The following is a 24,756-nucleotide window of genomic DNA, read 5'->3' as shown; positions in this document are numbered from 1 at the left end:
AATGAGGATGTGGCATTATGAGGGGGGCAATATGTGCTCATCTGGGGGGATGTTATGTGCTCTCTAGTCCAGTTAGCACTACTGAAACCAGGATGACCTCTGTCCCAATAAGCTGCAGTGGCTCTGGTATGGGCTTAAACGTTTTGCCTTAAATTATCTTCCACATAAAAAGTTTCCATGTGAATAGCTCTCCAACAGTGTTTCAAGGTGAAATGTGTATGTCTGGTGGAGAGTTTACATATTTTACCACATAGTCAAGGTTATCTCATTCCAATTTTTTCTATTTATGTTACACATGCTGTACCTTCTACCCAGAGCTTTATCCACAACCCTGCTGGATACCACCGCAACTGTGTATTACTTATACATCAACATAAAGATGCCGAGCATGAACAAGCAAAATAGCAGCACAGAATATGACAACAAATTAAAAACTAAGATATTATGTAAGGGTGCTTACTTTTTAGGGTAACAGCTTTAAGGTTTTTTTTAAAAATGCTTGGAAATTGTACATGGCTTTCGTGTTTCTGCTTCCATAGTGCTTGCAGAGGAAGAATCAAATTTTAGCACAAGACCTTTTGGTACATGTTTGCAGTATCAATTAGCTGCTTTGTTTAAAAGCACATGTGAGAATGGAGATGTTTTTATTAGGCTTCTTCGTAGACAGACCAGGTTATTGCTGAACCATGGACATTTTCTCCCAGCTCAGGCACGGAACTCTTTCAAAGGTGCTACTGGCCACATGGTGGCATCATTAATCAGTTTCCTCCTTGCCCAGCTGCTAAATGTATAGGAACAACCCTATCCAGGCAGTGTCTGGGTCCCTTCCACTTCTTAATGATCAACTTCACTTTGCTTAAAGAGATATTAAGAGTCTCTAAAATGTTTATTAACCAACACAAATATTATTGCACACAGAGGCCACTCAACTAATTCTCTGTCTCATCTCATTAAGGTAATTTTGTGCATCAAAATTAATTTATATTTGCCACAATAAAGGCTTTGTATACTTATGCATTCTCAACTTTTCAATTTTTCTATCGTAGTAATGGCCTGTTTACTTCTTCGTTTTTTTTATTTTGGATGTGTGGAGCAGGTTGTATACTGTATATAACAATTATTCTTTGCTACTTCATATTGTTTACAGACATTAAAGGCATAATGTGAAAACTATCAAAGAGTCTAAATACTTTTGCAAAGCACTGTATATATAAAAAATGTAAACTTTTACCCTTTTCAAAGAAATAAAGCATCATACCTGCCAAATAACTAGTACTTATTGTATTAGACAATTTTCAGTTACCAAATCAAATCACTGTTCAAAATTTTACTCAAGTTAGTTGGTCAAGTTGAAAGGATATCAAGTTCTCAAATGGCACAGATGCTTCATGTTCTCAGACCTTAACAAAAACTAGGCAGGCTGTACTGCCACCTACTGATACAAATGAAACATCATGAGAAGTAAGTCACATTGTAAACTAAATTGAAAAGATAACAATGCTAATTAGATTGATAGGGTTTCATGAAATATAGCATGAAAATATAGTCATGGTGTAAATATTCAGCAATTGTTCTGCTTGTCCCTACCCCTGGAATACATCAAATGAATAAGTTTAAGAAAGGTTCTTACGGAAAATCCTGCTAAGAAATGTAGAAGTGTGATAGGCAGAATCTTCATTTATGCTATACCTGAGATTCTATGTAAAGGCATGCAAAAAAATATGGATTAACTCAAATATACTGGCACAATTTTAGATTAATATTACTTATTAAACGTATATGCCTTGACTACTGTATATAAACAGTAAATGTTTAAACAGTTTAGATAATCGTTGACCAAAAGGACTATAAAGCGCAGAATAAATAAAATCATAGCTTATTCCTAAAACAACATGATTCTGGGAATAACACACTAAGAACTTTCAAACTTTGTCTACAGTAAGTATGATACAAAGCAAATAAAATCCATTGGGCATTGGTATATTTATAATGACAATACTTAAATTCAGCACATAACCAATTCAACAACAGGATTTCAATAAGGAATTTCAATTTATGTATTTTAGGTAGTTTGTAAGAATACTTCTGCCTTTCACCATTTCACTTGAGAAATTTGTAACACCTCTTATTTAGAACCAGTCCGTGAATCTCCAATGTGAAAAGTACCAATATGATCAAACTCTATGGACTGCTCTCCATGCCTTCTTGAGAACAGCAGAACACTAACAAAAATGCTGCATGTGCGAAGGCTTCATATACCAATATGTATGTTTTATCTTTTAATTTGGAAACTATTAAAAGCTTATTTTCATTTTCAGAAATACACATTATAGAGATATAAATGACATAGTTCACACGTCTTGGATTCTGAATGCACACCAACCATTTCAATGCAGACAGTGCCTGTTGTGTCCTAAGATTTTTCAAAGGAAAAAGGTTTCATCGTGTGTTTTTATGAATATTAAATGTATTATTAATAAACCAATGCTGGGGTTTGCAAAATTTGAAGGAAAATAAAATAATATTTGTACTTATTTCCAGTTTTTGTGGAGAAGTAAGCCCTTAAGTGCCTTTGCCAGCTAGTTAACATCTCTTACCTTGGCTACTTTCCAACTGTCAGACAGAGAACTTACAGAAATGCCCTCTAATCGATTCACGCTTCCATGCAGTGTAACTTACAGTGACAGCTTCGCCTATTTTCCTACTGCTCATTGCCATCCTTGTCACTGTCATGCTGGTGTCATTTTTCTGTGTCCTTCTTGACAGTAACAAGTAAAAACTACCCTTAACTTGTCACTTTTTACAACATTTTCAAGATAATGACCTGCTCGATTATTTGCATGGCTCATCAGTTTTCTCAGCTGTACCTATACATAATGTAGTAGTAACCTGACACTAAATTTGACTTACCACTCAAGAAACCTTTAGTGGATATAGCCATCTACCCTGTGTCCAGATACTAAGCAGTTTTGAAAAAGTTAGATATTTCATGAATATATAGAACACTTTTTGCAAACTCCTTAAGTTTTTCATATATTTCACATCCTTGGAATCATAATGTTAAAGGGGAACTGCAATGCTATTTTTATATTTCAGGAACAGATTTATAATACATAAAGAATATAATATATAAAGAATTAACATTGATGAGTGCATTTGAAACACAATAAAAGCAAAATGTACACAGTAACCAATTTACATGACAAAACAGACAATATTTCCAGGTGCAATACACTGCGATTCAGAACAAGACACCAGAACATGCAGCGACGTGCTTTATTACATTGTAAACAAGCAAGCTTGTGAAAACATCTATTTAAATCCAATAGAATTATGGGCTCTTGATGGTTTTGCAGAAAAAATACTACTTATTTGTTACAGTAATTCTGTATGCAGATCACATTGGAACGTTTCCACGGTGAAATGTTTGCTGCACAACCTGTACTTATTTGCTCGTGCATCGCATTTTATTAGTCATTACTGTGACTTGTGAGCAGGAAGGGCCACTTCACAAGAGACCAGCAGTTTGCAACAACAATGGTGACCATAAGGGACTTTCACAAAGTTAACGACACTATGTTTAATTCGAAATTTGTCATTTATTTTCTTACTGAGATTTAATAACTGGCTTGAGACATTGGAACTGCAGTTTCCCTTTAATGTGATAGTACAAACAAGGAGCAACCAAATGTTTCCTGTAATTGTTGATTAGTGAGCATATATTCACTTTGGGTCTTCTCACAACATTTCAATGGTGTTTAAGTAGGGACTTAGTCTAGCTCATTGTAAAATGTGGAATTGCTTCTACAGCCACTTTTGTAAACCTGCTTGTATATTTAGGATCATTGATTTGCTGCAAGAACCACTTTTTGTTCAGTTTCAGGACACATAGATAGCCTGACATTCTCTTCTAGAAACTTTTGATACAATTCAGAATGTGTCAATGATGGCAAACCGTCCAGGTCCTGAGGTGGCAAAGCAGATGCCAACCATCATGTTCTCAACACCATGCAGACGGGAGATGGGATGAGGTTCTTCTCTTTAATGGCAGTGTTTGCCAACCATACTATTTCTCATTGAGGCTAAAGATATTTTTGACTCCGACTTGTCTGTCTGAGAGCATTGCTCCAGAAGACTTGGGATTATCTACAGTACGTGTTCTTTGGCTAACTTTAAACAGACAACACATTTTTGTTTTGGAAAGCAGTGGTTTTCACATTGTTATTCTTCCATCCACACCAGTCTTCTTCTATCATTTTCTAATAATTGAGTCATTAACAGCTACTTCAACCAAGGCAAGGGTGGCTTCAATTACTTGGATGTTATGCTAATTCTTTGATGATTGTCCTGTTTGTTCTTGAAGATATTTTGGTAGAATGACCACTACTAGGCAGAGAGACCATAGTTTTGAACTGTCTGACAGTGGATTGGTGGAACCCAAATCCTTAGAAATGGTTTTATAACACTTCCCAGACTGATGAGATTTCCTTAGATCATGGTATGATTTGTTACCACATACCTGTATGGTGAAGACTCACAATGTTTTGAACCTTTATATATTGAAGTGTGGGGCCTTCCAAACTCAGCCCCTGACATTTACCTAATTATTTCAACACCTGATTCTAATTATTCCCTTAATTGAGCAAATGAAACTAGGGGTTCACTTTCACGTCTCCTATACTTCAATTACTCATTGTTTTTTTGTTTAATTCATACATCATTTTGTTTCAAGAGACATGTAACCAGTTACATAAACCCTATTGGATATTTACATGAAGAATTATCTTGAGTCAAGAAGGCCATCATAGTAAAACTACGAAATTACCATACTTATCCTAGGCATTCACTAACTTGTTTTTTGCATTGTATATGTTGCTGTCAAATTTTGATAATTCCATGTATATATGGTATATATATATAGATCACTGTTAATTTTTGTACAGTATATTCTGTGACATATATGGCACAAGTAATGATTACCACTTTTTCTGCTATGAGACTAAATCAAATCACCTCTGGGTACCACTGAAGCCATGGCTCTGTAATCCACAGACATTAAACAGATTGTCAGATCTTGGGTTATATAGGTCCCAAGGTGTCAGAACACCAGGATTTGACTATAAATTGCAGGCTGGACATTGGGAAATTGGTATGAACAAATTGTTTGTAACTTCAAACATTAATATGGTGTCTTGCTTCTGACTTTGAAGAAGAGGTCAGCACAGACTTTTAACCTAATTGACCTCTGGGCTCAGCAGAGAATTTTCTATCTCCTCAAGTCACAAGCCCCCCCACCATTGCCTTGCCCTGAACAGGTTTAAATTTAGAAAGTAGAGTGTCAATCTGAAGCTGCTGTGAAGATCTTATTCACTGTTCTTTGAAAATGAGGTTAGTCTTTAAGCCTTATAGCTCACCAGCTTTATAACAATGTGACAACTTGTCAAGTTTTAAAAAGAACAGAAGAACACAAGCATCTGTCACACAAGAAATAGTTTCTCATTAAATGAAAATTTGTACTTTAAAAAAACAATCCATTCTGCTCTTGATCTTTTTTTCTACACATCTGAAGCCTTTCTTTCACATTGAGAATTCTCTTCTAAATGGCCTTGCCGAAAGTATTCGATAGTGTTAGTAACTGGCAAAAGTACCAAATTCTTAGAAGGACAGCTGCATATTGTCTCAAACAATACAAATAATGGTCTTTAGAGAAAGATTAAAACAAGGAGTGACCCTAACTATTCATTCACATCCATTCAGTCACATGTAGGCCAACTACATGCGAGGTAAAAATGTGAACTCCCAATTCAAAGTCCTTTGATTTGCATCGCATCCGAGTTCTCAAATATTTAATCTACTCATATAACACTAATCTTTATTTAGGGCAGGATGGTGGCAGTTAGCACTGAACCTCTGGGTTCAAGTCCTGGGGTGCTATCTGAATGTAAGTTATATTTGCTCCTCTTTTCTCATGATTTTCTGCCGAGTACTCTGATTTCCTCACACAGTCCAAATACTGGTATGTTAAATGGCTTCTGGCAAAATTGGTCCTGGTGTGAGTCTGTCCATGTTTCTGTTTGTGTGCCCTACCATGGACTGGTGTGGATAGTTCATATTTGACAAATTAACTTTTTAGGACTAGAAATGCAGTTTTGCAAGTTATTTGTTCTCAGGCATTATACGTTATATACTTAAGCCTCTTGGATGAATAGCATCCATAACCCTTCAAAAAGACTAAGATGAGCAGTGCAGTCAAGTACATTAAATGAAATGGAAAAACAATCAGAAGAACTTGTGAGCCTTGAAAATGTGTCCCTTTTATTACTTGGAATGCAGCCATCCCTACCGTGAATCATAATTTCTGGCCTCATAATTGTGTTTAGCCACAATAACATAATATTGTAAAGGTTTGTCTAATATTGTCTAATTTTTTTTTTTGTTCCAGCATTTCTTGGGTTAGAACAGGACTGTCAGTAAGAGGTACTGTAACAGAAAGCTTTGGCTACATACCTACAACTTCAAAGATTAAATCACAGTACTGGGAGAAAAGTCAAAATGAAAATCCAGGTATTGAACATTTTTTAAATTAATCTTCCAGCTCTGCAGATTCTCAAAGATTAAAATGCAAGTTTGCTCACAAAATCTACTCTCAGAAGTTCACTGCTTCTGTCCTGCAATATTTGGTTAGCAGCACTGCCCTGCATATTAATATCCAAAAAGAGCAAGGAAGAGCAAACTTGGAATAAAGACATGCCAACACTTTGTGAAAATGCTGAATAATTTAAAATCAACATCCTAGGAATAAGAAGTAGAGAGGAAAACTACTGAGACACTTCCAAAAATTTGAGACAAAGCAAGCCACATTCTGCCTTAGTAATATTATCCTGAAAGGCAAAGGCAGGTCAATCTGGGAATCAAACTTTGGTCGAACTCCCTTAGCACTGTTCTGTCTGGAAAATATAGCTCCCAAATCTTTGACTTGTGCATATTTTGTCAAGGATTCAGAGCACATGCTCTATGTAGTAAAATGCAGCAATTCAAAAACTTGGCAAATATTATAAAGTGAATACCTATCTGCGATGCCTTTCATTGCACTTGGATAATAACCATTGGTATTTAAAGAAGTACAGCTTTACAGTGGGTCTCAATGGAGCACTTGAATGAATGGCTTAATAGTATCAGCAGGGGTAAACCCGACCAACACCATTACAAACGGAAAACAACTTTTTCATTTTTATATTCAAATGAATTGGCAAGGGTAGCATGCTGGCGGTAGTTAGCATTCCAGCCTCGCTGAGATGGGGCTCTGGGTTCATTTCCGGACATAGGGTGCTTTTTATGTGGAGTTCCTATGCTCTCCCCATGTTTGTGTGGGTCTCCTTCTGGTGCTCCGGTTTCCTACCACAGCCCAAAGACACACCGGTCGATTAATTGACTTCTTGGGGAAACTGGCCCTGGTGTCAGTGTGATTGGAAGGGTGAATTGGCAATTGCATACTTTCTAACCTTCATATTACAATGAATGTAATACAAGAATGACTGCAGAAGAATCCCCAGCCTTGCCAAAAAAGAAAATGAATCCCTGATAAAATCAAACCTTTCAAAGACCGCAAACCTATTGATAAATAATTTCAAATGGTCACCTCCTGGTTGCTGTGACTTTGCCAGAGGCATCTACACTACTGGAAGCTACAATTAAGGTCCAGTGTTAAAACATGCGATTAGTAGCTGAATTGTATTCCAAGCAAAAGAAAATAAAAAGGCAGATTTGCAAACGTAATGCTAGGGATAAAAAACATTTAGAACTCCCCGTCACACACACACATTCACACTTCATTTTTAGCTTTTTTTATGAATGCTTTATTAGACTGTCATTTGTGCGTTAATGCGGACAATTATCAAGCACAGCCATTACTTAAAGGTCAACTGGGTTATCAAGTAATTTAATTGGCTAATTGGCCATTAACTTGCTTGACATGAGAGGGAACAACCAGCTCTGTCTGTGGTAACAGGCATTGATGTGATTAGCTATAGAAAAGCAGGACATTAGGGAAGCTAATTGCTAGAAGCACAAATGTAAAAGGTTTTCATACAGATTATCATGTCCATTAGTATATTGTACATGACATCATTACATGAACAAAGCTTAGGGTGTTATGCTACAAAAAATGTGCAGGAATTACAGACAATTTATAGTGCTTGTTGAATGGAATATCCTTTACAGCATATAGGAAAATAATATTAAGACATCTTTCAACATTTACACAACTTACATGTCAGGCATGAAAAGATGTACAAGTGTCCTGTTGCAGTTTATGAATTGAATACAATTTACAATTACTCCTGGGCTTTTCTTTCTAACCGGATGACTTAAGAAAGAAATACACAGTGTGGTATAGCTCTGAGGGGAACAATCACTTTTAAAATTTATTTTATTTGCACTATAATAATTTATACAATTTGTTTTCCCATTAACACAGTTTTTGCTTTCCCTTGTGGGCAAAAGAAAGTCACTAGCCACATTCCTTCAGATAGCAAAAAAATTCAGGGACATTTAATGGAAACAGACACTTTTTACAGAATTTATGAGCCTCAATGGGACAAGTAACCTTCTCTTTTTAATACACTGTATTTCTCTCTCATCCTTATATGAAAAAAACATGGAGCCAATCTAGGTCAGCCACATGGGACAAGCCAGGAAGACCTACAAGCCAAGCTGACTTTCGCAGACCAGATAATAGAGCAGGAGAATAAAGAAGGTGCTGTTAAGCTATACTTGTAAAGTATTAAATAGCACTGGTTCTGTTAATCCCTTTCGCTTTTGTGATTCCTGAGAGCGGAGTGTGGGATTCTAGGGAATTAGTGTTGTGCTTTCAAGGCACTAGATATGGCCTGAATATGGAATTGACTCTGAGGTCTGCTGTAACTCTATCAAGACAGCTGTTTTAACAACCTCTTTTATTCAAGAAGACTTATAGAGACTACGGGTTACCTGCATCTCAATTACTGATGATAAAAAGTCATTTTAAATATTACCTTAGTTTTACATTTCATCCAAAGCACAGAATACATGTTAAGTTGCACAATATACAATATACGAGGTCACTGTTATCATCAACAAGACATCTAGTCCATCCTTAAGCTTATCCCTCTGTCTTCCTTCCAGTGAATATGCTTGAAGGCACATTCTCTCCCATTCACATTATATAAAGAACATTCACACATCAAAGAGCAGTGACCAGTGACACAAGGGCAGTATAAAGGGCAGGAAGGACTGAGCAGCCAGTCTTATGATTCTGTTTCCTTTCCCACAATTCAGTTTATAGGCATGATTATTAAAGCCCCAAAACCAAGGATAGTATTGCTGAATACTCAGCATAGCTATCGGACTACCTATAAACATATTTATCCATATTGTAAGAGAGTAATGTGAATAAAAGCAACTATGATGTACTCTTTACCAGCTTTTCCTAATAATGAGCAGGATGGTACAGAGAAAAACAATCTCGTCTTTAAAAAAAACAACTGCCATTGTTTTACGATAATCTGCCTTGACAGTTATAAAGGTTTGATTTCTGCTAGTTCGGTTATATCCCCAAAAGAAAAAATAAAGAATAGCAGCCAATCATATTAGCTAATTTCAAATGACATCTGCTATGGAGTGTCACCTACTATAAAATGATTGTAGATAACAGGACAAATTCAAGTTTTAACTATTTTATGTGGATTTATGTGCTTTATTTTCCTTGCATGAACATTAACATTATGTTGAGAAATTATGCTGAGATATGAAAGAAACATTCTAATTCCCAGCTCACCTTGATGCGAGGCATGGTCACAGTTGGAGCCCTTGCCTTAGCAACAAAACTGTGTGATGATCCGCGTTCCACCAGATGTCTTGTGTAGGGCATAAACTCTTTTCCCTTGGGGCCAAACACAAAGTCTTCCCTGAGTGCATCTACCAGCATAATGACCACTCTCTTAAACAGAGGTGGGGGAATCCTGCTGGAGTTAGCTGCATGCCCTGCAAATAAAGACACATCATCACAAATTATGACACTGCAGAGAAATACTGAAATAAAGAAAACGACACAATTGGTTTAATAAATTTGAAAAACAGTCTATTGACAGCTGCATTAACAACAGAGGGTTCGTTACATACATTTGTATGTCCATCTGATACAATTAAATAATTAAATTAAAACAGTTAATACGTGCTGCAGACTACTAATAATGTAACTGTTCAAGTCATGGAAAGCTAAAATAAGGATTCTTGCACATCCTGGAGGCAGAAAATGAATATAACTGACATTATACTGCACAGTACATTCGATCTTGAAACCTAAGCATCAAAAATGCATCATTACTGCAAAAGTGACCATCTACAGGTGTGGTACAACTGAAACAATAATCGACTAATCATGCCATACTGCTTATTAGAGCATTTCCCAGACAATATTCTCAAATAAGGCAAGCACGATGCAGCAAAAGAATTCTTAAGTCAGCTGTTGTCTAGAAGATGTCAGCCTGACCAACAGAACATAGAATACAATTTCGACCATCACTGATTATCTCAAGATTAACTGTAATTCCTGAAAAGCCATCCAGTTTCTCAGCCTGAATAAACTGCAGTACGTTTACAGAGGATTATGGTCCAGATGTGTAGCAAATCACTGTATATATGGGACAGGAGCTCCACAGACTGTATAATACTGACTCTAAAAAGAAAACTCATTATTGAGGGAAGCTGTGTGATGATCTGCGTTCTCCCAGATGTGGACCAGATTACTCATCACAATTTTCAATCAGGCCCAATCTCTCTGTTTGTGTCCTCAAACCTCAAAACTCCTTAATACTAACTGCCACTCTCCATTTTCTCCATTATAATTCATGTACATGTTTGTGGCCAAAAAATGGAAATGCCAGTAAATGAGGCAATGCGAGACATAAAAGTTTAAGAAAGGTCTTTCACATTAGTATGGCTTACGCAGAAACTAAGCATATAATATCCCAGCATGCTTGGTTTATTGGTGGATTAAAACTAAGATTTTGTTTCAAGAAATGGGAAAAACAGAAGAAGGCAAAGGATAAGATGGTGGGGGAAAAAAGGCTGCAATTATATTGTGTGTTACAAGGCTTGAGATGGGATGTTACATATGAAATATGATGAGATGTGAAGGAACTAAAGTAAGTGCATGAGGAGAATGCAAAGGGAATAGAAATTAAAACTGAGAGGAGAGTGCTCCCATTTCTTTTTTTAAGATGGGGGTAAAGTAAACATGAGGGAAGAAATGTTATGGACAGCTGAAGACTTTTAAAAAGATACGCATAGAGTTAAAAATTCAGATCAGATTCAGATGTGAAGACAAGGGTAAAAGGGGATGAGAATCTTTAAAAAAGATGCATGGAGAGCTGGCTATACAATGGGACTGCGGGCATATTTTTGGTGACTGGAGTCAGAATCTGTAAGAATACACTGTGGTTTCTGACAAGGCTGTCCTTTGAATAATACCCCACACTGGCTTGAATAGAACAGCTACTACAAAGCTTGAGATAGGAAAAAAGGAATAAAAGGGCTGGAAGTGTCTGGATATGGGTGAGAAACGGGGAAAATGTATCGCATACAGGGATGACACGAAGTTGTTGACTTAACTAGACACATTTTGAAGAGAATATCTTCCGAACTGTATTTGAATTGGATCGTTTTTAGAATTATACATCCAGAAGTCCATTTTTTTAATCTCTTTAACCAAATGGGAACTAAAATCCAACCTGGCAAGCAACAGAAACAAGACGGGATACACACTGGTACAGATGCCTGTCCATCACAGGGCAGACAGACACATGCACACCGGGGCCACTTTTCCCAGAAGCCAATGAACCTACTGGTACCAAGCCTCCTCATATTCGGTAATTAACCACACTAACCAGAACGGCTAACAGCACTAACGAATGAGAGCAGTTCTGCTCACCCGCGCAGCTGTAGGGGTGCTAAGTGAGATCATGACCCCCCCCCCCAAAAAAAAAGATGCTATATCTCGGGAACAAAAGCAGAACAAACACTGCTTTCAACTACACAGACAGCACTAACGTGGGGTGCTTCCTTCATGGAGCTCTTAAGACTTTCTGCAACTTGTTGGGATGGGAAGCCTCAGCTATACTACTTGAGTCACAGCAAAAAATGTTGGGAAAATATTCTTTATTGTGTTGATTATGATGGTTCCTCCTTCTCCAGTCTTACTCTGCTTATTCAAAGGATTGCACTACACTGTATTGTTCAACCTCACTTTGGATGATATTCTTGTATCTAATCTTGACCTGCTGCCAGATCCACCCACTGTTGTCCAGCTAATGTAAATGCACAAATTACTACTGCATAAAACAATATTGTTCAATGGCATAAAGAGGAGTTCCACATCAATGTCATAATAATGTAAATCAGTGAGAATACATGCTTGCTGGCTCAAATTTCGTCTTGAGATATTTCTTTGGATTTCACAATTAACTTTAAATATTCAATTTATCGGTGATTCTTTGACAGATTCTCTGAATTGCAGCGGCTACATAATACCTCGTCTCTATATAGACTTTGTCCTCAGAGTTTTCCCCACAAAGAGACGTAATTCATCGTCACTGGATTAGGACTCCCACTTCTCTGCCATGTTTTGTTTTATCGCGGGTGAAGGATTCGATGCTCGACTCCCCTGCCTACTGAAGTGCGGCGTGAACGAGCAATTAGTCGGAATAAGCCTGACTCGCTTTAGTCGGATCATTTAAACCCGTTTCCAAACGCTAAACCGGAGTAATACTGACGTCAATTATCGGGTTAATTTAATCTAAGTAATTTGAGAAAATCCTGAATTAGTCAAACCTGAAACAGCACCCAGTATCATAATACAATAGAGAAACAATCTTTTTGCCATAATATGTATTGTAGACAATAATACATACAACAATAACATTAAGGTAACAAAGAAACATTATCGGTATTTTAACGCTTAGGTGTGTCACCTAAGAATGTGTACTCCAAAAACATTAAGATTATTAACCTAGTCATTTAAAGCATTTCAATGCTACTCACCTTCTAAAGGTTCGAGTGGGAGATCTGACACTTTGCTCTTTGAAGAAAGAGACGACTTAACAGGAACTGGGAAAAAACCTCGTAAGAAAAGAACGATTCCAAATACTTCGATTACCAGACAGAGAGAAGCAAAAACAGACGAACGGATTTTCATTTTAAAGGTTTAAGAGAACTAGCTAAATAAGCCAAATAATATTGTCAAAATGATACTAAGTTACTAAAAATAAATATTAAGCGCAAACCCGTTGCATCTTCATTTTAATTGGCTTTCTTTTAAAACTAAAAATAATCTGACGTGTTTTTCACATGCATAGCTTTTATTTTTCAGAATTTAGGATAGATAAGTACTTTGCAAAATGCGTATTTTAAAGCGTTATCCACACAGGGCTCAGTAAACAAACAAAATAACTATTAGCAAGAAAAAAAATCAATCTTATTATCTTATTTTTTACTCGATATTCAATTTAGCACAACTTAAAATCCTCTTTAAAAAATATTTTCTCAGTTTGAATTGGAATTGTTTCCATTTTGTGCAGCCCAAACTTCCGCGTTATTTATAACTACGGATGGTCAATAGGGTCAAACAACCTTTCCGGTGAATGTATGTTTTATGCACAGAATTTCCATTCAGAACCTACTGTATTAAACGTTAATTTAAAGTACAAGGCTGCCTCCATAGTCAAGATGTTAAAATTAGAATAGCTTTGAAAGTTGAGTTTGGGCGATGACGTTGAAATCCATATAATTCTAAAAATAATTTTTTCGTGAAATGCTGAAAAAAGACTTAACACTAGATGGCACTAGAGAACAAAAAAAAAACACTACAAAGGCACTAGAAAAAATCAGCATCCCAGGCTGAAAGAGTTTTAAAACATCTCCGCTAAATTGAACAATCCACTTGATAATTCACTCTGTCGAGCTACACAGAGTACTGACTGGACCTACAGAAAACCATAAAGATTGAACAACCCTACACACAAAGCAATAGTTGATCATTTTACCATGTTAATATCGTGTGTCATCTATCTTAATGTATCGCTTTTATTTAACGTATTGGCTAGGAAATTGTTTTAATCACTGCTAAAGCACCTGAAAACAAAACGTTCAGACTAACTTCGAAGGCTTCGAAGTGGTCTAAACGGTTTAATAATCCAGGACAAATATAAAGAGAAAGAAAGCACTTTAATAAAATAATTAAAACAGATTAGAATCAATTTTTTAAAAGAGCATTAATAATTGCAAGAACAAGAAAGAAATATTAGACTGAGAGGGATTCTGGCAATAGTGATGATGGCTAAAAATAATAAAAGGTTATTTCTGTATTACAATAGCAGACAAACAAAAAACGATTAAGTAAAACGTCTCAAAAACGTTGTATTTTTTTCCTGCTTTATTATTTAATGGAACATTTTAAAATAGTTTTAAAGCTAAACCATGTAAGTATGTGCCAATGTTATAGACGTCCTACTTCTTTTACGTACAAAATAAATTGAAAATCATCCACACAACAACAGGATGCTAGTGGACTGTCTTAGTTAAATTGTCAGGCTTCCACAATATGCAGTAGCAGTATCATAACAACACAGCATAAGATGTGTATTAACATATACAGTATATTATATTGTATTGTGGTATATGGAATTTTAGATTTTGAGAAGACTTTTGATTATGCCCAAAATGAATGATTAATACTTTAATGGAGGTGGTAGTCTAGGTTACTTCATGTTTGTAACAAGTTAAAATAATAGTAAATAGAGGTAATGTACGTTGAGGATGACAGGTAAGAGATGAATGCTCAAATTGGAATGATGTAATTAGTGTACCACAGGTACAGCCATTTTGAATTGCTGTATCTGTATTAAGACTGCATTCGTCTTAATTTATATCTATTAGTCTGATTCAGATTTAAGTTCACAAGTTTTAAAAGTTTACAGGATATACCAAAGTACACTCACTAGCAAACACTATAGCAGTTGCAAGGAGAATTAAAAAAATAAATTGACAAAATCCAAGATCCCGACTCTTTAGTTTCAAACGGATAAGACTTGAATCAAAGATTTAAAATCCTCAGAAGGCATTGATCAAGTCGGTGCAGAGGACTTCTTTAGAATTAGGGAAAGTGAATATAAAACAGATAACGGAGATCACTATATTATGCAAAGGGCTGTTCAAGTCTAAAACAAGCTACTCAGCTATATTGGTGAAGCTGATATCCTGGATTCGTTTCAAGATACAGTTGGATGAGATCATCTAATCAATTAGCTGCTGAAAACCCAACAAGCTAGATGAACTACAAAATTGTCATCACCTTTCTTGTTCTGCAACAGTGATTTGCTTCAACTTCACCTTGTAGCATATTTCATTTTTCTAGTTTTTGAACTATGAACATACAGTATCATCCTACCATTTTTACAAAAGGTTTTAAAGGATATGCATGCCTATACTGTACAGGTCACTTAAAAAATGCCACTTAGAAAACTTAGAAGTGTTCTGTCTTTAACCACCACATTTGTGATGTACTGTACAATCTCCCTTTCAAAGAAATCCCCCAAGCTTATAAGAATGTTCTAAGTGGCACACATACTGTAAAGTCTAAAAATGGTACTGAGTGAAAATAAGAACTGTTGTTTTACTAAAAGAAGAAATATTTTCAAGGCAGTTATGTCTCAGTTGGTACTCTAAAACTGCCTGGCAGAGTAATGCACTTCCATGGGAATAATTAGTCTGTGTTCTTGTATGCTCACAATAGGAGACATATTTGATGCACTATGAATCATCAAATGAATTCCATAGTTTTGCAGATGTTCCCCATAGACAATCTAATAAAGCTCCACAGCAGACCATCTGTAATGCATTTTTTCTTTAACTTAGCATAAAATAGCCTATAAAAATACTGAGTTTGTAAATTCTAACAAGCAACAGCTATTATTATGGGTTTCCCTGGTTAATATATTTTTATTTCAGAAAGGTTTTTTTTTATCAATATCTTCAGGGAATATATTTTGCTCTTCACAGCCATACTTTTGTTAACAGACTTGTTTAAGCTTACAAATTCTGTATATACATTTAATTTGTTTGCTCACAGAATAAGTCATTAAATACTTTGTAGATAATATGAATGAAAATGCACCACCTCTACTAGCCTCCAAATCCCCTATATTCTGTACTGTATTTTTTTTTGTTGGTATTTGACATTCTTTTGAGCCAACTCAGCATCTAAAGAGAACACAGAAAAGCCAATGGAATCTGCAAACAAAGCAGAATTTTTCAAATGTGTCTGTCGCATGAATGTCAAGAAAAGTTCTGTTAACTGAAGCTTTTTTCCCCTCGGCATACGCTTAGCTTACAGCTAGCTAAATCAGTGACAAGGAAATCAGAGATTTACACGAGTACTTAGTGGGTGCTTAAATCTGCTGATGCCCCAATACTTCGCTATGCTGAAAATCTATGTTCTCATAGATTCAAAAGACCAAAAAAATGAAAAACACAATATTCATGTACTGTAATTACACATTCCTTTCACTTTTCTCATTTATAACAGTTCACGTGTATGCCTACTCTGAACAGTGTACTGTTTGTACGGACAACATTCCATACCTATAAAAGAAAAGGGCCCTACTTGCTATTTGCATACATGCCTATGATATTAGTATATTTATATATGTTCATTTTACTTATTTTTTATTGTTGCTGTAAATCCTTTGTTATATAAACATGGACAGTATAAATGACACACGTGTAATTTTAATTGAAAGGTAAACAAATTATTTATACATAATGCAATATAATATATATGTATTTAATACTGCCCAGATCTAGAGAGGCAGATCTAAGTGTGTCTTAGCAGCTGCTAAATGGTCTGTAGGTATATTTAGTGGTGTACTGTAACATACTGTATATGAATGTACCTGGAAATGAATTCCATTGAGAATTACAATGCACTGCATGGAGTTACACTTATTTATACTTAATCATCAAGGGGAAACATATCTGAAGCAAATGATTTATGGATAAGTTGTTCCACTTTATTAAATGGTCTTGCGATCATATCATGAAGTGGCTTATTGTTGCCTCTTGATAAAAAAATGAGAATGAGTAAGATTTTAATTTGAGTCATTGTGTGACCTAGTTTTTATTAACAGAAATGGCACGGATTTAATATACATAATAACACTCACTTTTGAAACTATACAGAGCATCAAAACATAGTTAATGGTTATACTGTAATTGCAACAAATTCACAGTAATCGTATGGAAAATTACTAGCATTACTGAAGCAGATAGCACTGACACCTTATCAAAAAGACATGACTTGGGTAAATTTATTTATAGTGGCAATCTAATACCATCTGTGGACACCTGTGCTTTGCATCAAATCCTAGATACTGTTTTCTGGAATTCTATCCCAGAGCCTGAATAGCCATACCACGTCACCCCAGCCCTACCCAAAAATATATAATGAGATTCAAGTGAGTGGTGAGTAGGACACCTATTGCATAATTGTTTCATTCTGATCTCCCAAGAAAGACGTCACACCACGAGCATGTAGACATGCTGTGATCTGCAAGAGTGTTTTCATGTTAAAGCAGAGCGAACAGGAAGGACAGGACATGTTCAGAGTCGTTTTTGCACTCAGGTTCTGACAACCACTCACAACCACAGGAGTTCTACAGTGTCTAAACACTCCTGCCCAGGCCATCAAGCTTGTATCTCCACATGGATTGGTGAGTTGTACATCTCACTTAGGGTATCATTCTACACATCTGTGAAACATTTGGCCCACAACCATCAGGCTGTTCTACAAAAGGCCTAGATTAATTGCTAAAGAAATCTCGAGTATACTACTGGCAAATACACCTGAAGTGTTGATCTAGCATTCCAAAGGCACAAAGGATTTTGTTCTCATCTTAAATGAGGAATATTGGCTCCTTTCTGTGCTTTTCTTTTTTGATTTTTACAGAACTTGACATTCATAAGGTTCAACAATTTCATCCCTTGTATCCAATCAACTCTTTCACTAATGAAGGGGTTTAGTGTTTAAGCAAAGTCACTTGGGTATATCTCTGTAATGGATGACTATTCAAATTAACCAGAATGATGGCAGAAAAATATAATAAATATCCAAATCCCATATACTTTATTATTCTATCAACATACATGCTTTAACAGAGCAATACATTTCTTGTGATGCTCACTCTATAAACCAAAGAAAATCACAAAAGAACACAGTGAAAGGCAATCCTTTATATGCACTGGTGCAATTAGCTCTGAATTCTATGATGTACCTCCATCTGCTGGTAGAAATTACAACAGCACTGTATCAGTAACATAATACAAGTTAAGTGTTAACTCCACCACAGCTTGTCATAAAATTGGTAACAAGCAGAAATGGTCTATTGCAGTAGGTAACACAGTGTGTACAAACAGGTCTGTGCATAAAAAAAAATCCTGCTCCATTTGAATTTAAACATTAGGAATGTTATCATTTTAATAATGCAATAATGCTTGCATTGAGGAGTTTAAAAATAATTTGAAAAGGGCAAAAACAAATACTTTCCAATTCAGTTCTATAGTTACAGTGCTGCAGCTATTTTTGTTTTAGAGAACTGGAGCACATACTTGGGTTTGTTATTCTATGTGATTGTTAATATCATGTTATACTGCTATTTACAGCAAATGTTCTGTTCACTAACCAATCACCCACTTAGAGCTACTACTGGGTTAAAGCTGATTTAATATGCAACTAGTTGGTGGCAACACAAACGGCAGAAATATTCTAAGATTTTCTTTAAAATAATGATGATTTTTTAGAGCAATAGAAGACCTATAGTTTAACAAAAGATCACTGTTTTCTAATTCCATGCTGACTATCCTCTAGATTAGAATTTGCATCTAGTTTAGTTTCATTTGTGGTTCCCAAAGCAGTACATATAATATAACTCCAGACTACAATTATTTTGTTTGGTTTTGTCTCCTTTTTATTGATAAGAGCTATATATCACACGTTGATCCTTACTCAGTTTGTCTGCCTGTCCAGAACGTACTGCTATATTTTAGGTTAGATCAGTAGTGATGCAATGTGTTCTGTTTCTTAGAGAAGCTCTTGATTGTAGTTCTGGAGATAGAGTTGGGACAACATACAGGGTTGTGGTACATTCAAGGAAAACGTACAAAAAACAATCCTATGAAATAAAAATACCAGATAACTTGCCACCTATAGACAGGAATGAAAACCAAGCAGAACACTTGACTGTTGTTTTCTTTGCACGCTGAGATTGAGGAGAAATGAAAAAGCAAAAGTTGAAAGGATGAGCGAATATTTACAGTATTTTGCATCACGTACTTACAAACTAACACATAAAACGACTATATACACTGGTGCTAGAAAGTTTCTGAATTTCTGCATACAGTAAATTTGACCTAAAAAGTGATCAGATCTTCATCCGAGTAACTAAAAATAGATAAAGAGAACTCAATAAAACAAATAACACAGAGAAGGATATACTTTTTCATTCATTTATTGATCAAAATGATCCAACATTAAATGTCTTTGTCGGAAAAAGTGAACGTATGCTTTCAGTAACTGGTGAGCTTGAGCAGCAATGAATTCACGGTAACTGTTGATCAGTAACGCACATTGGCTTGGAGGAATTTTGGCCCATTCTTCTTTATAGAACTGTTTCAACTCAGTGATGTTGGTGGGCTTTCGTGCAACGTTGTTTTTATAGTCAAGATCGACAGCATTCACGTTCTATAGCCAAATAATTACTGCACACACAAATTAATGCAAAAATGGCTTTGTACTGTATTTTACAGAAATAATTATGAGGCAGATAAACTATTATCTTTGTATATTACGTAACGTTTTGGTTTCTCAATACTGTTAAGTAAAAGAGAAGTAAAACAACTGTAATTTTTGCAGTTGTCAGTACCGACCGATTGCATTGTTGGTGTGCCATTATTTCACACGATTAACAACTTCAGGAGGAATATGTTTTAATTAAAATAAGAACATTATTTCCCTGTGTTAACTATGCTTGGTCGCTGTCAAGTTTTTTCCCCTGTAACTTTTGGTGCCACCAGACTGCGGTAATTCGAAAGGTTTCCCTCCAACTTTCAAATGACCAGCACGGCTTCTGTAAGTCGCATTCACAGCGCCTATAGCTGTTCAAGGCAGTGCCTGTAAATGCAATTGAAAATAAAATCCTAAATAAAAAGCCTTCTGCGCTAATCGATATCAATATTTACCAATATAATAGGATAGAAACATTTGTCTTAATAATTAGAGCCCACCACGTTAACAGAGATGTTGTAGTAATGTTTTATTCTGGCAAAATGCGCAGAAAGCCAATCGGGCAACCAGGTCTTTCTTTTCACAATACATCTGAAAAACAATACACTGAAATGTTGCAACAAGAGCGTGCTGGTGTTTTTTTTCCCCACAAGCGGTGAAAACTGAATCAGGGCATAGTAAACTGTATGCATGACATAGTTTTTATGTAACGCATTACGCATAATTCACTTTCTAGCCCTGCTTACTGTATATTGCCTGGCACTTTGTAATATTTTATTTCTACGATTCAGTAGTTAGAAGTGTACAGGAAAGACTATTCTCGTTCCTAATTAATTATTTAGCTCGATTAATCAAACGGGCTGTTATCCACTGTAAGGAGGAGTGTAATTATTTTAGTCATTGTCTTTACAGAAGAGCAGAAAGACTTGTGAAGATTTGAATCGCACGCTATGGAATGCGAAAGCGGGTTCTTGTCGAGCATGAACGGTGCACATTTCGCAGTTTGTGATAAAAAAGTGAATGGCCACACGTTTGATGTACTACCCAACAAAAGAAAACGCAACATTGAGGAAAACTACAGCACAAAGGGCTGCGTCTGTGGAGCAAATGAAAACCAAAGGTTTGCAGCTCAGGAAACGAATAGAAAACACGGTTAGTAGATCACTCGAAACACGAGCATTGGTGCTGACCTAACAAGGAAGATTTTAAGTTTTTGGTGTACTGTGCGCGATGCATTGACTTTACGGAAGAAATCAGCTTGATTTTATCTATTTTTGGTTTAATTCTGTACCGACCGTTTTCTATAGTTTATTTGGTTTTGAGATCTTTGGCTGATTATGTTAAAGTATTTGTCTTAAGGATCATGCATTTTCTTATAACTGCAAAAATACAGACGTTTTAGTTTGAGGGGATTCTTGCTGAGAAGAGTTTCATGAAAAGCATTCCTAATAATAAAAAATAACGATCTTCACAGTTGACGTTTTTTTTTTGTGGTGTTCTAATATTTTTTTCCCTTTTCTTTTTTAAAAGCACGTTTTGTATCAATTAATGGAAACAGAGGAGTGTTTTACTCTGAGTGCTGGAAACCAAATGGAAGCACCCTGTACCTGCCCTTCACAAACAGCATCTTGGTAAACATGGACAAATATGACCAGATCAGCATCGAAGAGGGCTCCTTTTTCATAGGCAATAATTCCGGAGAATGCCTGCAGAAAATGCAAGGTGTGTTTACTTTTTAAATTTCACTTTGCTCAGGATGTTCAAAACGATTTCAGGGCTGAAATACACAGCGATATTTCATGTGAAATGACCAATTGCCTCACCTGAGTCGTAACCGCATACAACTTTTTTTTTGCTTTGAGTAATTGTTTTAAATACTTTATGGAAATTCTCAACCGCGGTCCATTAATGCCACTGAAGATCACAGTGTTCGCAGTCAGTAGTAAAAATAAACTGTCCTTTGAAGAGAAACTTGAAACCGAAGCAGTTATATTATGTTACAAGTTACTTTGATTCTACAAGCTGTGATTTTAAATTCGGTACCTTTAAAATTTGACTTTGCCATGGACAAATCAGGTTTCTTTAAATGAAAGGAGGTTTAACTTTTTTAGCTTTGATGTAATAAGTAGTGCATCGCACACCTCTGACATCCATGTTAAGGACTATAAATAAAACTAAGGACCAGTGTGCTTTGATTGCAACTTGTAGTGAATGTAGTGTCACATATATTCTTTGCAGTAGCTTTATTATTAATATGACAAAACCTGCTGAACCATCAATGTTGTTGTTTTTGTCCTTCATTCGTAGGTCATGCAATGCATTGTTGGCGATATAATGACCATGAAAAGAAACTGTTTATAGCACTATCATATTTCTTTGTCAATCCATCTGTAAGTACGCGATTTTTATTCATTTAAAGGTTTCTGTAGACAGAATTACTTGAGATCAGTCGTTCATTGCCTTTAAAAATACAAACCCTGTTTTGGAGTGTTTTTGGGGAAAGAAAAGAAAAATGCTGGAGAATATTCATTTTAATTTCTCCACAACTGGTGTTATTCATATGAAGTTACATGTCGAGACTTGTGATTTTAGCAGTGTGATTTATGCCTGTGTAAATAATCAAGTTGTCTGTGACAAAGTGGTCTCCGTCAGAATTACAATAAGGTTAATAAGAGGCTTGAAGAACACTAATCAGGGACCTTAATTTTCTAAGTGTCAGCTGTCAACAATGAAAAAAGTTTTTGCTTTACTACTTAAAACTACAGTCATAAAGCAAAGAACAATCTTTTTCTTAATAAAGAACCACATGTGCTTATGAATTTAAATGTAGAATTACAGAAGGTAGTGTAAAATAGTTTACAGTAGATCTCCAAACCTAGACCTGGAGAGTCCCTATCCTGTTTAACCGTTTTACAGGTGTCTGTGGTTTACTGAACTTTACTGAAAATTGTCCACTAAAGTTAGTATTTACTAATTAAATCACTAAGGGTGCAGCTTGAATAAAATCTAGAAGATCTCATGGCCTTACAGGGGTAGAATCTTTAAGGGATGATTACAAAATTAGGAAAGATTGAAATGCCATTAAGCCTAGCCATTTAGCCTTATTCTAAAAATATCTACTCTGGATCTAACGTGATCAAGCCCAACATCTACTTTAGCCTTGTCAGAGAACAGAACCTTAAAATATGCCCTGAATTTCAGTGAAGATAATTTCAAGACAACAGGATAAACTAAAAAAAACAGAAATACTACTAGAGCATAATTTGCCAGATATATTATCAGGAGTGATTGAGATGAATAAATCACAATGGTTCAAGAACCAAAGTGGAACCCATGATTTTGCTGCATTCATATCTTTTGTGTTATATGTTATAACTTTTAAGTTATTTATAACATCTTTCCATCTCTTGCAGGTGTTCCAGGAAGTTGTGTGTTCTCTTGATGGGCTGTGAGAATACAGTGTTGCAACATCTGTGATGCAGCATTCACTCAGATACCAGTGATCAAAAACGTTTAAGATTGATCTAAATATACTACTTACCTGTATATAAGTTTTTATGAGAATCACTTGGCTCAGATATGCACTGCTATAACTGTAAGATAAATTGATTGTGATTACACTGTCACTTTATACACAATTAAGAATTTCTTTCTGCAGAAGTCCATGTACAATATGCACTGCATTTTATTTTCTTTAAGGACCCAAATGGATCAATATAGGACCAAACGTGTGAAGCCCTTGGTGACAGCTCTGCACTGTGGGCTTGGCAGCAGTTGAGAATGCTTTGTTCACCAGCTCTTTAGTGTAGTGTAATTGTTTGCATTTTAATATTTTATACTACTTTAATAAGTGACTATTTGTAGTACAGTTTCTTAATGTTGGTTTACACCTTCCACTTTTGCAAACTTACATTCTGATAGTCTGTTCAATGAGCAGTGTAGTTTAATGGAAGAAAAAGGTTTGACTTTTGACTTGAGAAATGTAAAAATGGGTTGAAGTACCGGAAAAGGCTTCTCTAATCCCATTAATAACATTGTAAAATAGGGGGAATATTGGTTTAAGCCCTAAGAACTTTTTTGTGTAGCAGTATTACATTAATAATATAAATACAGTGGTTTATTTAGAATCATAGATGTTTATGGGTTGAAACAAGAATTCTTTAAGCTTATTACATGTGCTGTTTCCATGTTGTTTTTTTATATTTTTTGTATTTTTTTATATTGTTATAAATAATCAGTCAATGCTTTGGAAACTGTTGTCTTTTCATTTAAAATTGAACAATATTAATTCAAATAACATGTGACTGCATTATTTAGAAAGCATCTAATTATAGAAAATATTCAACAAATATACTTTGTTGTATATTTGTGAGATCTGAAAACTGAATGGTGATATGTTTGTGATGTTAGGCATTTAAAGCATATCTCTACTACTGTATGTTGTTACTGATCTTAGTAATTATGAACTAGAGTTTATTCACAGGAGAAATGTCTTATCTTCAAACAGAAAGGACCATCTGCTACATAACTTCTTTCACAGCTCAGTGTAATGATGAATAGGTAGGATGCTCAAAACAGCCTTTCCTCCTTGATTAAATGCCACGTCTGTTCCAGGAGATATACAGTACCAGTCAGATGTTTGAGTACACCTCCTGGAAACCAGCTTTTTCATGATTATCTGTGCTTTAAACTGTAAAAACGTGTCTATAAACACTTAAATATGTAATTACATGACATGTGTACTTCTAATCTTCACACAATCTCCTCTGAACAATTGATGTTGAAACATCTGTACTTCTAGTTGCATTTCTGACTTTTAACTAACCTGGGCTTCAGACTGAAATCTGCTTGCTTTTGGTGTTTATTTTATTGAAAATGAAAAAGTA

At 35.6% G+C, this 24,756-nt stretch overlaps 2 protein-coding genes across 2 annotated transcripts in view; one reads left to right on the top strand and one right to left on the bottom strand.

The window, feature by feature from the left end:
- Positions 1-13,646, bottom strand: part of pigg (phosphatidylinositol glycan anchor biosynthesis class G (EMM blood group)) — a 131,408-nt gene extending 117,762 nt beyond the window's left edge. Inside the window, exons 1-2 of the mRNA XM_088626285.1 lie at positions 13,078-13,646; positions 9,815-10,020 (exon numbers count right to left, since the gene is read on the bottom strand). Coding sequence (XP_088482411.1) covers positions 9,815-10,020; positions 13,078-13,231 — 360 coding nt within the window. The 5' untranslated portion in view covers positions 13,232-13,646. The remainder of the gene's footprint in view (positions 1-9,814; positions 10,021-13,077) is intronic.
- Positions 13,647-20,465: 6,819 nt separating this feature from the next.
- On the top strand, positions 20,466-24,123 carry LOC148677796 (uncharacterized). Its single transcript, XM_088626275.1, has 4 exons — positions 20,466-21,022; positions 21,401-21,592; positions 22,178-22,260; positions 23,284-24,123. Exons 1-4 carry the CDS (start codon positions 20,821-20,823, stop codon positions 23,320-23,322), a joined length of 516 nt encoding a protein of 171 aa, XP_088482401.1. The 5' UTR covers positions 20,466-20,820; the 3' UTR covers positions 23,323-24,123.
- The last annotated feature ends 633 nt before the right edge of the window (positions 24,124-24,756 follow it).

This window comes from Lepisosteus platostomus, chromosome 1, assembly GCF_059453375.1.
Source record: "Lepisosteus platostomus isolate fLepPlt1 chromosome 1, fLepPlt1.hap1, whole genome shotgun sequence".
NCBI lineage: Eukaryota > Metazoa > Chordata > Actinopteri > Semionotiformes > Lepisosteidae > Lepisosteus > Lepisosteus platostomus.
The sequence above is the reverse complement of the archived record's forward strand: the minus strand, read 5'-3'. Positions and strand labels throughout refer to the sequence as shown.

Coding starts and splice junctions, on each gene's coding strand:
- LOC148677796 (XM_088626275.1), top strand. CDS start 20,821: ATGGAATGCGAAAGCGGGTTCTTGTCGAGCATGAACGGTGCACATTTC. Junction 21,023..21,400: donor GGAAACGAATAGAAAACACG/GTTAGTAGATCA, acceptor CTTTTTTAAAAG/CACGTTTTGTATCAATTAAT. Junction 22,261..23,283: donor ATTTCTTTGTCAATCCATCT/GTAAGTACGCGA, acceptor CATCTCTTGCAG/GTGTTCCAGGAAGTTGTGTG.